General features: G+C 32.4%; 2 protein-coding genes across 2 annotated transcripts; one reads left to right on the top strand and one right to left on the bottom strand.

Annotated features, from left to right (window-relative positions):
- The first annotated feature begins 133 nt into the window (after positions 1-133).
- Positions 134-6,658, top strand: LOC115449412 (cysteine protease ATG4B). The gene is made up of 9 exons (XM_030177221.2): positions 134-390; positions 703-898; positions 1,138-1,284; positions 1,914-1,993; positions 2,874-3,019; positions 3,478-3,612; positions 3,750-3,848; positions 4,074-4,239; positions 5,002-6,658. Exons 1-9 carry the CDS (start codon positions 267-269, stop codon positions 5,058-5,060), a joined length of 1,152 nt encoding a protein of 383 aa, XP_030033081.1. The 5' UTR covers positions 134-266; the 3' UTR covers positions 5,061-6,658.
- A 240-nt stretch (positions 6,659-6,898) lies between these two features.
- LOC115449410 (protein phosphatase 1L) lies at positions 6,899-12,019 on the bottom strand. Its single transcript, XM_030177220.2, has 2 exons — positions 10,689-12,019; positions 6,899-9,975 (listed from the first exon to the last, which is right to left on the bottom strand). Exons 1-2 carry the CDS (start codon positions 11,697-11,699, stop codon positions 9,592-9,594), a joined length of 1,395 nt encoding a protein of 464 aa, XP_030033080.1. The 5' UTR covers positions 11,700-12,019; the 3' UTR covers positions 6,899-9,591.
- Between the last annotated feature and the right edge of the window lie 2,089 nt (positions 12,020-14,108).

The raw sequence follows: 14,108 nt of genomic DNA, 5'->3' as shown, positions 1-14,108 counted from the left end.
CCAAAGAGAATTATAATAACTCACATCGCCGGTTAAATTATTTTTTTATGACAAAAGTATCTAAAAAGTTTATTTGCCTCATCCACTGTGAAGTTAGCTACTTATTCGTCGTAGAAAGGAGTTCTGATAAATTCATTCGTTCATTCAATTCCATTCATTATTTGTTTGTCGTTGATGGTGAATTTCATGTTTATTTTTTGTAAACTTTGGATAGATATTCTTAGTACAATTTCATCCTAGGAATTGTATAAAAATTATGTTAAAACATGGATGCCATGTTTGATATCTGTTATCTAGCAAGCACTGACGGTAACAATGTTGAACCAGATGATATTCCAAAGACAAAGGAAAGTGTATGGATCCTGGGGAAAAAATATAGTGCTATCCAGGGTAAGAAAATGTTTAGATGTCATGAAATCTTGTCATATTTGATTCCAAAATTGAAATTTTACAGCTTTTTTATTGTAACAAATTAGATCTTTCTAAACATTCATCCAAACCTAAAAGGTTTAATGCATGCATTATCTTCAAAAATATTTAGGCATATTGGTCTCTTATATTTACTTAAATGATTACAAAGTCCAAATGTAACTTTGTCCTGATTTATCTTTTTATTTATAGTCAGCACATGTATTAATATAAATCCCTTACATGAAGAAATAAACACTGTTTTTGTATGAATGTAGACATTTTGTTTTTCAGATTTAGACCGTATCAGACGCGATATTACATCAATAATCTGGTGTACATATAGGAAAGGATTCATTCCTATAGGAGATGAAGGTCTCACCTCAGACAAGGGTTGGGGGTGCATGCTCCGATGTGGGCAGATGGTGCTGGGAGTGGCACTTGTTAGGATACATTTATCTGCAGACTGGGTTTGGACACCGGAAACAAGGTATATATACATTCCATGTAAATCAGAATTAGGGTATTTCTTTTTGATTTGTTAACTGTTTCCATTATTCTTTTTTTGTGCTTATGGAAAAGCATGTAACCCAAATGTTTTTAAAAACATTTCCTTATAAAGCGAGAGCAAAAGCCAGTTTAGCTAGAGTATTTGCATATTTTTCTACTTATTGTGTACTTAAATCAGTTTCATGTTAAATCTTGTAGTTTAAAGAAAACTCTTTTCAGAGATCCAACATATTTAAAAATAGTACAAAGATTTGAGGAAAGAAAACAAGCACCATATTCCATCCATCAAGTGGCATTGATGGGCGCATCGGAAGGAAAGGAGGTGGGCCAGTGGTTTGGCCCCAATACTGTTGCACAAGTTCTAAAGTAAGCCACTTGTAAAAAAAGGTATATTTCAGAAGTTCACCACTGCCTGCACAAAAAAGTTGATTGGCGAGATATACTTTTATTTTTTATGAATGTTTACCATAAGCTAATAATAAAAGTGTGTCATGCTCCATTAAACAATATTATATTATCCTAAGAATATTCTACATTTAAATTTAGTTATGTCAAGTTCCACTTAATAATAATATGTTAAAATTTGTAGACATTGCTTGAAAGTTTTATTATACTCCAATTCTGTTTTCAACAAAATTGTATCATAATAATTGATGACATAATCTTTTATATAAATATTAAGTAGCTGGTATTCCTTTGAGTCACTATTCAAATTCATTTTAACAAAGAATATTAAGCATAAGCAAGAATTTAGTCTTCATAGTTATTATTGATTATTTGTCATGCTCTTAACTTATGATGTTTAACATGTGTAGATGATGACCTCTGTGTCCAAATCAATATAGCTAATAGATAAGACTCACTGCCATAGAATTATTACTGATTATGTGCTGTTATATATAATTTATATGGATGTATTATATAACAATAAATCTTAGGAGTATTGGTATCAAATCAATTATTCTAAACAATAATAAATTTCTTATATTTTGCAGAAAATTGGTTGTATATGACAAATGGAGTTCCCTAGTGATACATGTTGCGTTGGACAACACTGTAGTCAAAGAAGATATTTGTAAGTAATTATATAAAGTGTCTGGTTCACAACTTCTGAATAAATGTTACTTATCAAATATAATACAGCCATTACAAATGTTATTGTCAACCATACCATGCTCCCAAATAAATCATAATGAAATGAGTACCATTTTCATTAGCTGTCTAATATTTGAACTGGTGGATAACGTTTCCTTGAATATTGTTAGAGATCCTTATTGATAAGCATAATGACATACATTTTTAATAAATTTGTTTGTTGTCAACTATTATATTGTGTACAAAAATTAGGATCATGTTTTTCCTAAATAAAAAGATAATTATAATCTGTTGTATTATATTTATATCTCAGAAGAAATTTTAGTCTTTTTTTTGTATATTTGGTTTATAGAAAATCCATTACTTTGCTTCTAATAATAATACACTCAAATTATTTTCATAAAAAAGTATTAAGTAGTAAGTGATTTATGTTTTAATTTAAGATTGTCAAATCTTCACTGCAATAGCTAAAGGGCAATCACTAAAGTGTAACTTAAGTACAGTCTTAAAGCCTCTGTATTCCTATCGCAAATTATTAGGGCAATCCAAGTTATTACACTGAACATACTATAATATATAATATTATTATATTAATATAATATTATATTATACATAACTATAATATTATATTAATATATATTCATCCTCGTTAAATAATCGTATTTTGAATTCTTATTTTACATATTCCAATGCAATAATTGAATTTGGTTTGTATTATTTACAAGTAACATGTTGATCAAAACTTGCTATGTCATACCCAACATACTTTCATTCACGCCACTTGATATGTTTATGCCAAAGTAAATCTTATTGTAATGAATGATTTTCACTTTATATGTTGTTCAATTTGTGTGTTTCAGTACAGCAATGCAGCATGCACAATGACAGAGGCGACTCTTCCACGGCAACAGACATTGCAGTCACTGACTGGATGCCGCTACTGTTGATCGTACCACTGAGACTTGGTTTAAGTGAAATTAATCCTGTGTATGTAAATGGACTGAAGGTAACACTTTGTTATAGACTTTAAATTTTTATATAACTTAGAGTCTACCTGCATTCCACTTTTTCATATTCGAAATAGAAACTGTTAAACAATAACTCGTACAATTTTTTTGTTACCGGTAGAATATGGTCATAGAAGTAACTGTAGATACTATCTGAAAAAAAAACCTATAAAACGGCGGAGCTATTATTTAAAGAAGAATAGGACAATGTTTTGTTGACTAAATGTCGTAACCGTTTCTCATGAACTTATATGTTTTTTCTTTGATATTCTTTTCATTCTCGCTTGGCAATGTGACTCCTCTGGACCTGATGGTAAATGAAATGATGATTATCTCTTGCCAGACGCCATAATAATGCCAGCCTTTTTTCCTGGATGTATACAAACTTCACATATTTTCAAAATTCTAATGTAATTTTTTTTACATATGGAGGTTTCAAGATTTAAATATTTTTCAGATATGTTTTAAGTCGGCGCAATCAATTGGAGTGATAGGTGGTAAGCCGAATCAAGCTCTGTACCTGATAGGGTGTGTTGAAGACGAAGTCATATACTTGGATCCTCACACAACTCAAAGATCTGGATTAGTAGAGGTACTCATTTTATTTTAAAATTCTCATTTGGAATCGTTGGTACATGTTGCATATACCAACTAGGTGTTTTGTGAATTAATTAGGTAATAAAAAAAACTATTTCATATTGGAATTAATTTGTGTGATTGTTATTTTAGAATAAACTAACAGACGAACAGAAAGAAATGGATTGCACGTATCACTGTAGATTCGCATCTCGGATACCAATGCTTGCAATGGATCCGTCGGTGGCTGTGGTGAGTTTTTTTTTTTTTTTATATGCCTGCTTGTTTCCTTATGTAATAAATACATATTATTATCAGAATTTTAATGAAAAAATATAAACATAGAAATTGGTTAAATACAAACTCTAAGATCACTTTAAAAATATTTCGCCTCATCTGTACCGGACCAATGAGTATGAAATAAATCTTCAGTCTCCTTGAGAATGGATAAATGGACATTATATTAAATGTTTTCAGTGCTTCCTGTGCCGAACCAGAAGTGACTTCTACGAATTATGCAATACAATAGAAAAGGATTTGATGAAAGAAACCCAACCATTATTCGAAATATGCGAGAAACGACCTTCCCACTGGGGTCCCAGCACGGCTGATATTGATTTACAGAACACGTCTCTTTTTACAGGTAATGTAAAACGCGTAACCATGTATTTTAAAGGAAACGTGAGAGATGAGACATCCGTCTATAATAAATTAAATATGCACCGTAATTGTTACTATCGATTCCATGATAGTCAGTAATAATGGCATACCCCCGGTATGACAAACACGGAAAGACCTCCCCACTTTCCCCAAAAAAAACAAATCAAAAGTCCTTTTAATTTTTAACCTGTCTTGCATACATATTGTGTTTTTCTTTTGTGTATTGGACCCTGCAGTCTACACCGGGGGATGCCTGCGAATGGGATTCTTAAATCCCCCCAGCGTAATGGCTGTGAGGGCCTGGAGGAAAGTTAGGAGGAGATATCTAGGGGAAGAGAAGCGCGGGGTAAGGAAAGGAGCCCTCTTAGGATGGGCGGTGGGGAGAAGGCCAGGAAATTTTCTCGAGCCTTGATAGGCAATGTGTATTGACAACCAAGAGGTATACACACTGGACTGTGTGCCTAGGGCCGCGGTAATATCCCCTATGATCATAGGCGTGCATTCAGTGTGAAAACCGAATTCTCAAGAATTACCTCGGAGGGGAATACACGTTGTATTAAACATTAGTATTATTAAGTAGTACTTAATCAATAAGAAAATTAAGTGAGTTCACGCCTAAATCAGCTTCTAAATTACTGTATAGCAAGAATTTATTCACACAATTACTATGTGTTCAATGCAGCGTGAATGCCCAACATCCTTTGAACTGTTTATTAACACACTCTTATGGTTGTGATTGTTTCAGAATTCGAAGATGTAGATAGACAATTCGACGACTCAGACGACGAGTTTGAAATTCTGTAGCACTTCCATGATGATATTGTATCCATCACAAACGTGTTTATTGTAGATAGAATTTAATATATGAAAATATAAAGCTATTATAATCGTACTTATGTATTGGTTGGCAATGTCAACGCATTGCAAATGAATTTTCAAAATCATTATTGAGTGGTGAATTCGTTTTGTATATCGCGATAGTTCATATAAATAAACAGAGCTGTTATATAGACTGGATTAGAATAAAACGGTAAATTTATATTTTGCAGTGCCTTTACAAGTAACTGAATTTTAAAGGGGCCGTTGCCTGTGGCTTCGTTTTGTCCTTATGTTTTTGTGTACAAAGATAATTTTCATGGACATGATAAGAAAATTCACTTGATCAAACGTGATTCCATATTGCAAGTCATTGTATTATGATAATATATAGAATCTGATGTTACATAAGGCCTGAAATTGCAATCCTATGAAGGATGTTTGTTTTGTTTGATCAATCGAGAAGTTAAAAGGCAACAAAGACTAACATTTTTTATATTAAAAACATGTGATATATATTATTTATTTGATGTTACTATAATATATTTGGGGAAGAAAAAATTATCACGAAGAAGATATTTAGCAGTTTCTCCATTAACTATTGGCTTTGGAATTTGAATTATAGGGGAGTTATTGCTACTAAAACGATGGATATTCGTTTCATACGCAAAATACATCTTTTTTACATCCTTGATGGAGTATTGATTAACTCATCCTTTATTTTCGTTTATATTATTAATAACGTACATTAAGAGGTTTTTATTTTCTAGTCAAATACTGGCATACTGGATATTTTTTTTACAAAGAATTTTCTTTTTATTCATCCTTACCGTATAATATATTTTTCGCATTTTATATTCATGCTATTTAATGTATATAAGTTGTATAACGGAGCCAATTATTATGCCATTAGATGTAATTAGATATATTGCTCTGTTGACCATGAAGATTGAAGTCAATGATTCGAATTCTTTTAAACATAATTTTGGCCATGTGCACTAGAATGGTCTAAACGCCATTACAAAAGGGTCTCAACAAAAATTCCATTTAATTTAAACGTTTAATGACTCTGTTGCCTTTTTAGAATTACTGACATTCATTTCATCTGAAAGGCAAGTGGAAATGAAACTGTTCGAATGTTTGTCACAGATGAGTAGTAAAGGAATGTGTGGCGCGCGATCCACGACTAATACAATGGTTTACGTATTATAGTCAAGGGGCCTTTTTCCACCTACAAGGACATATCCATCTTTTTGCAATTACGGGAAACTTCGATAACCGTATAAGTAAGAGTAAGAAAAACCCCTACTTACTTATACGGCTATCAAAGCTTCGATTAGAACATCCGTAATTGCAAAAAGATGGGTTCCCACGTAGATGGAACAAGGCCCCCACAGAACTTATTTTCGATGAATTCACTATATTATGAACGCATATTATTACATTTTAAGATGTTATTTTAAGTTAATTTCTCACGACGAAAACAAAATGTACAGACTAGATAATGCATAAAAATGTTTTCAAATTGCAAGTTCGTTAGAGCTGCCAAAGAAGCAACTATTTTTAAATAAAATTGATAACATAAATCTTGATTTTATTTCTACCAAAATTCTTTCCATAGTACCACGCTACATTGAATTCCTTAGTATAGCTTACTTTATGCCTAAGGAACGGACATATAGCCTAAGTCGCGCCTGGTTTAGGAAGTTTCTAATTACTTTATTGCCATCTAGAGCTGAACATAGGCCTTATATATTGAGCGGCAACCATTCCAGTCTTAAACAGGTTTTGGGGGCTTAAACGTTCATAAAAATAAAACATAACCATTTACGTATGACCCTTTATTTATTTTGGATATTGTTATACTTTGGTAGGTAGTTCAGTAGTAAGCGATTGGACAACATTCTACACAAACCTTTGGTTAAGTACCTATGTATGGTAACACTAATGTCGCCATAATTTTATAGATTTTAGGACAAAAATATATTATGGCATGCCGACTGGCGTCCACAGGTTTTACCAAATGGACTTCTACATAATAAACAGGGCCGGATTAAATAATAGCTATCCACAAAAATACCAACAGAGCAGCTCTCTAAGAACAAAAAAATGTTTAAAATTTTTTAGTCGATGAATTATTTCGCAACACCTACATTTATGTCCTGGTGTCAGTTGCCATTGAAAGTATTCCCCAAGTCGTACAAATCCAAGGGCCCCAGCATGACTTGAAACCGGCCTGAGTACATAAACATTATCATCCAATACCTAGCTACTACCTTCATTTTATGCATTTACTTTCGTATATTCGCGTACGTCTGTTTTCCAGAGTTTTGGCGAGTATCGCTAACTTTACTGGTTAATGTGAAATTGCCTAAGCAATAACTAACAGGTACATTTTTAGAAACTAGAACACATAAAAAAATATATTGCAAATATCAATAATGAAATCAACAAAAATTGGACATTACATGAAATTAACATTGTACTTATGACTATGGCACCAAAATAATGGTAGCCCAGGAACTAAATGTCTTTATACTATACTACAGATGAAACTACCCAATACATATTTCGGCCTTTTTAATCCAGCCCTGCATTTTCAAGTTACATTTGCACCAAAATTGCGTTTTGAACTCCATTACATGGTTACTAACAAAGTGTAAACACTCATTTCCCTTTATTTCTAAGATATGAAAAATAATTAAAATTCTATACTTTAAGCAAATAAGTTGTGTCCATAGCACAGTGTGGCTTGTCAGAGTGATGAGACCATAATATGAAACTATAGAAACATTACCAAAAATATTCCTATAGTAAAAACAAAACATGAGCACAACATTATACACCATCAGACATTATATATAGTAATTCATTCTTTTTTACCTGTCTTAAAGCTTTCTTACTCTTCAGGAAATTACAGTTTTTAGGTTTAAATTTAGGAAAAATAAATTCATTTTCTGTATAAAACTTAAAACAGGTAATTAAAAATGAATCTTAAAATAACAAATTTCAACTTAATATGAATACAAAAACTCTTCTTTCATAATATATTGTTTCCATCTTCCCTGTTTATTTAGTAACTACAAGTAACTAAATGCTCTAATATAAAATAACTGAGTTAACAAAATATGGTCATTATTTAAAATACATACATGAAATTTTGGCACCTTGTTTATAAATATTTCTGAAAGTTAGACCAATCGCATTAACTAGGTCATTAGAACAATTTTGTTTTGGCCCCTTAATATGCAGTTGAGATGCAATAATCCATAGGCCGATTAAAAACCTTTGTACCTAAATAGAACATTATACATTACACCAATAGTTGTAAAAGATGTACTACATAATTATATAATATTATTTGAAATACAAAAATATTTTTCGTTTTATATTTTGAGTACATAATTATATTTCTCAGGTGAATTACAACAGAACATGTTTGTACATAAAATATGTTTTACATAAAATTACTACATAATGAAGTTTAAAATGATTTAACTACAGGAATATGACTAGCACCACAGGCAAATCTACTTGTGAATAGGATAAAGCTTTAACAAATGCAGTAATTTAAACACATACATAATACACCAATATTCAAATTTCAAACAAAAGTAATAGGCAATGATTTACATAAAAATACATTTAAAATATTTGTTGCTTCACAAATCATGTTTAGTAAGAAAATGTTTATGTTACAACAAATGAAATTACATACAGTATAAAAATTTATAACAAAAATACTGTAAATAATCTAATGTGAGTGTGTACCACCTACATGGTAATAAAAAGTATACAGAGTTAAAAGAAAACAACTGATCTGATAGTAAAAATTAAGATGCTGCTACCCAATCTAATAAATCCCTAATTATTATGACAAATAACTGCGTACACATCACAACCATCCATAAATTCAAACTGTAGACTCAAAGATACCTTAATGTTTTCATGACAAACACTTGCATGAGTTACAATTAAAAATATAAAATGACTCTTGTTATAGATTCCTACTGGACGTTACTATTTACACATCATTATCATGATATTAACACCAATAGTTTCAAGTATACACATACACCTACACAAATTCTTACAACATATATGATAATAACATAGCAATGAGAACAATATTAGTTAGTATCTACAATATATGTTACGCACTACCGAACATTGATAGAAATGCATGACAATGCATATGGAGTGATGATTTCATAACTATATTATTCAAATAGTTAATATCTTTCGCATGTCAATAGAGTTGTAAAGTGTATAATAGTGTATAAAATAACAACAAGATTTTGTATTAATATGTTATTTTTAAGACCTCAGTTCTAATAATTTTATCTTGTTATGCTATTATCAGAAATATCAATGAATCAGTAAAAACTTCTAGAAAATTTTAGAATATTGGGATAATGTTATTTTAAGAAAGTACATAGTTTATGAATGAAAATTTGGTATAAACCTTTCAAAAACTGGAAGGCTTTAAGAATATTAATTTATATAAATTCATTTTAATTTACTGTACAGTTGCATTTGAAATTTTGCTATGTAGGAAATTTATTATTAAAACTGTTATGTTATCTACTGACCCTCTGTAATATGCTTGAAGAGTTAAGCTCTTGGCTCCAAAGTCAGGTTCATCTAATCTTTCTTTAATGAATTTAACAGCTTCTTCATTAGAAAAAGTATCCCATAGACCATCTGACGCTAATACTAAGAACATTGGTTTATGATCATCAAGATTAAAAGTTAGTATGTCAGGGTCAGCAATAACAAACTTCTTGTCTTTTAGTGGGTAGTCACCCATAGCTCGTGAGGTAGCTAGAATACCTGCCACCCTCCAAACTCCATTGAAAGCAATGTAGCCACCTGCCGCTTCAATTCTCTTTTGCTCTCTGACCTACAATCAAATATTATAAAGGCATATTATACAATAACACGCTAATAACTATAAAATTTTAGTCACATTCTTGACCATTTCAAGATCTTAATTTCAGTCATTATTTATGGGATATATCAAAGATTTGGCTGATATACACCAGTAATACGAAACAATAATTTTGCTTTCAGTAATGATACAGATGGGTAGCTACATGTATACTATAAATAATGATGATCATTGTAAGCTTTGGCCAATCTTATCCAAATGGCAAAGTCCAATTCTCTAAGAATAGATATAATAATTAAATACTAATGTCAGTCCTGTGTTATATATTGTCACCCTACTGGACACGGGCCTTCTCTACTACTGCCAAGGATTAGTCCACCAAATGTGGTAATCTGCAAATCTACAAATCTGCACTAAGATAATGAGCCTAGTGCAGATTTGCAAACTTCACACACCCTCAAAAATCCTTGTAGAAAACTTTTTAAGTATGCAAGTTTCCTCATAATGTTTTCTTTCACTATTAAAGCAAGTGATCATTCAAAAAGAATACAACATAACAAAAAATTAGGTAAAGGAAGAATATTAGTCTTTGGCTGAAATTATTCAAAGCTGTTTATCTATAAATATACAATCAAATCATAGATTTAATGTAGCTAGCTGTACATGAAATATTTTTGATTAACTGGAAGATGTGTGGAATAAATATTCAATTATTCAATGCTTACCTGTTGAGGTTTGTGATCAAACGACACGGGGATAGCATTGCCTCTGGAGTCACACATAACACCTCTAGAATCACCAACATTGGCTACAATCAAGTGGTTATTCTCCATAATAGCTAGAAGAGCAGTAGTGCCTGCAACATTCATAGACTTCTTGGCTGCTTCCACTAGCAGTCTATCTGCAGCTAAAACTTCATCTGTCAACAGTTTCCCAAAATTGATTTTGCCTTTCTCCATATAGCTTGACAATGGAATAGCAACATTTTTAACTGGCTTCAGAGTTGGTCTCACTTCTCTTGTTATAATTGGTCGTGATTTAGACAGCTGAGCCAATAACTCTGGATCAGTTATCTCTTTTTTAGAGGAATCATCAGCAGTGCTCACAGATTTCTTAAAACTAGTCTTCCTTTCAACATTAATTGGACTCTCTTCTTTAGGTCTAGGCTCATCAGGACTGTCTTTTTGAGGGGTACTAACAATCTTACCATCCTTAAATGCATTCAGTTCTACTATTTTATTATATAAATTTTGTATGAGATGGTCTTTAGCGTAATTTGCTGCAAATTCGCCGCCATGTCCGTCAAATATTGCAAATAATGATATGCCAGTGTTGTTAATGTTCTCGTTAATTATAAATCTGTCCTCCATGTGCATTCTTCTACCCTTGATTGCATAAGCCGCGCTGAGGGTGCCCTTTAATTCCCAACTCTGTTTATCCGTGTCCGACCCTTCCATCAGCTTCATCCGTTGAACAGCGCTAATTGGGCTCATAGCTTGAGATAGCCTGCTTAGCATTGTGCGACTCCATAATTCAATCGTTTGAAGATACATGAAGAATATAATAATGCCGAGTGTGAACACCACCACTTCAGATCGTAGTAAATAGAGTCGGACCATTTTCCATAAATAGCTCACTGGTGTATCCAGCGGTAGGCTGCTCGTAAAACGTGACAATATTTTCATAAACGAAATATATGTCTGGTGCAAAACTCTGTCTTCCAACTCGTCTTCCATGTCCTTGAAAAATCTATGTAATGTTTATGCAGTGGAAGGTATTATGGTTAAAAAGAAAAATTGGTATTCATGCACTCACACTTCACAGATCCACTTTTTGTATATTTATTATGTAGGTACTAGCCAATAAAGTTCATCCAAATTCTACACACAGATTAGAAATGACATTGACATTTATTCCATTGAGAAGAGGAGCAAAAGATTGCAGTTGCATATCTATGACTTCGAAATAAAGTCTAAAATCCTTTTCTTGTGTTAGGAAAAACATGTTGTGCAATAAGATCTATAAATCGCACCCTGAAAACCTACCTAATACAAAAAGAAACTCTTTGTGGGTAATGAAAAAAAGACAGCAAGGAAATCTCTTTCGCTCACCATGTTCACCAATGATTAGTGTGGATTAGTGAACATTCACTATGATTGTGATGATGTAAAAATATCTAAAAATGCTTTGAAAGTTCGGTTTATGGTTAAACCTAAAAGTTCATAAATTTTGAAATAAGTCACAATCCCCTTATTCGTAAACGTTATTTATCTAAGAACAGAGCATTGCTGTGATAACAAGTCTGTTTCTCAGTGCTAACGGCATGGCAGCCTTCTCAGTGCGTAGACATAGGGCCGTTGTGATTGGCTAATATTGAGATACAACTTGAACTAGTTGGCTGTCAAATAAACTAAGTTGAACAAATAGCAAGCTGTCAGATAAACAAAGCTGAGAAACAAACTTGTTTTCACAGCAATACTCCGTCCTTAGATAAATAAATTTTATGAATACGGGCGTTAGTTTCTAGGGTGCAGTGTCTACAGAGAAATGTCAGTTGGTATTATGGTAAGCTTTGAATCTGTGGTCTGTGTCAGTAATATAATGGATCACAATATCAGAGATTTATAATATACTACCTAGCTTTTGCTCGCGGCTTTGCCCGCGTGAAGGAGTTTTCCAGGATAAAAGTCCCGCTATAAGTATCTCGGAATAGAAAGTAGCCTCCCCAGGGTCAACTATTTCCATATGAAACTTTATAAAAATCCGTTCAGTAGATTTTGAGAAAACTAATAACATACCTACACACAGACAGAAAAGGGACTTTGTTGTAAAATATGTTTAGGTTACAAAAAAAGACAAATTTATCTTCATTAAATACTTAAAGCGATAAAAGTATTTATTTTGATAAGAGCTTGATAAATATTTCAAAATGTGCATTGTAAAAAAAGTATCAGTTAATTATATTTATGGCTTAATATTTTGGTCATAGTGGCTTCCACTTAAAAGGTATGCTGTTGCGGACTTTTATTTAGAACTATTTGAGACAAACAATCCTATGGTACATCTTTGTCTAACTCCAACGGTTTAGGCAGCGTACGCCAAGATACCAGATTTTTACGACTTGCTTGATATGTAGAGTGCGTTCGGCTAATTTCGGGCGGTTTTTCGGTGTGTTGCGAGGAGTCTCGAAAATATTTTTTTTCTCATAAAATATTTAATCGATACGAACATTTTATACATGAAACTGGTTATTATGAATGCTACTTTTATGTGATAATTTAATCATCTTCCAATTCTCTCTGTGTAAGCTTAATAATAGATGATAATATCAGTATAGAAATTTAAAAGCCCTTAGAAAAGATCGGACCTTCGCGGGGTAAGTTCGGACACCGTTGTAATAACGCTTCTAATGCTAGTATGATAAGGTCGACAAAATCAAACAGAAGCCTCAAAAATGTTAAAAAGAGCGAAATCCACCTTTTTTGTTTCAATGCACATAGCGCACCTGTTCTTGGCCGTAGCATCAACTGTGGTATATAGGGTGGGGCAAAGAGACAGCGTAGCCGCCTACATAGCTTAAACTAAAAAATAACCATAGATTCGTGGTAATTTTTCGTTATACGATCTTACCCCGCATCCGATCTTACCCGAACGCACTGTATATAAGGTCAGGTGGGGCAAGTGCGCCGACGGGGCAAGTGCACCTGCCCTAAAAAAATCTAAAACTATTGATGTTATACAATTACTGCAATCTTATATCTATGCTACTAACTGAAATACAGTTCCACTAAAAAACACAAATGGCTCTGTTCATTTTAATACGATTTATTCGCCATTTTATTTTTAAGTGTCATTTAGACCTGTAAACAGAGATGACCTCGTGAAAGATAACATGAAATATTTCAAGATATATAACAAATTTCTGTAAACCAGTAAGGTGAATACATAGTTTAAATCTTTTATTTTAACTTCCTGCCTGAATTTTATTTATATACACTAAAATAAAGGATTTTTTAGCAATGAGAAAAAATGTACCTCAAAATTGTCGAGTAGGGCAAGTGCGCCACAGTCAGTAGTCGTATGGCGCACTTGCCCCTGATCCATATATAACCAACCTTTTTTGAGAATATGTTTTACTAATATGA

Source organism: Manduca sexta, chromosome 23 (genome assembly GCF_014839805.1).
Source record: "Manduca sexta isolate Smith_Timp_Sample1 chromosome 23, JHU_Msex_v1.0, whole genome shotgun sequence".
NCBI lineage: Eukaryota > Metazoa > Arthropoda > Insecta > Lepidoptera > Sphingidae > Manduca > Manduca sexta.
This window is presented reverse-complemented; position numbering and strand designations above follow the sequence as displayed.

Excerpts from the sequence above, each read along its gene's own strand:
- LOC115449412 (XM_030177221.2), top strand. The coding sequence starts at position 267 with ATGGATGCCATGTTTGATATCTGTTATCTAGCAAGCACTGACGGTAAC. Across the intron at positions 391-702 it reads AAAATATAGTGCTATCCAGG|ATTTAGACCGTATCAGACGC; the intron begins GTAAGAAAATGT and ends TTTGTTTTTCAG. Across the intron at positions 899-1,137 it reads GTTTGGACACCGGAAACAAG|AGATCCAACATATTTAAAAA; the intron begins GTATATATACAT and ends AACTCTTTTCAG.
- LOC115449410 (XM_030177220.2), bottom strand. The coding sequence starts at position 11,699 with ATGGAAGACGAGTTGGAAGACAGAGTTTTGCACCAGACATATATTTCG. Across the intron at positions 9,976-10,688 it reads TTGATCACAAACCTCAACAG|GTCAGAGAGCAAAAGAGAAT; the intron begins GTAAGCATTGAA and ends ATTTGATTGTAG.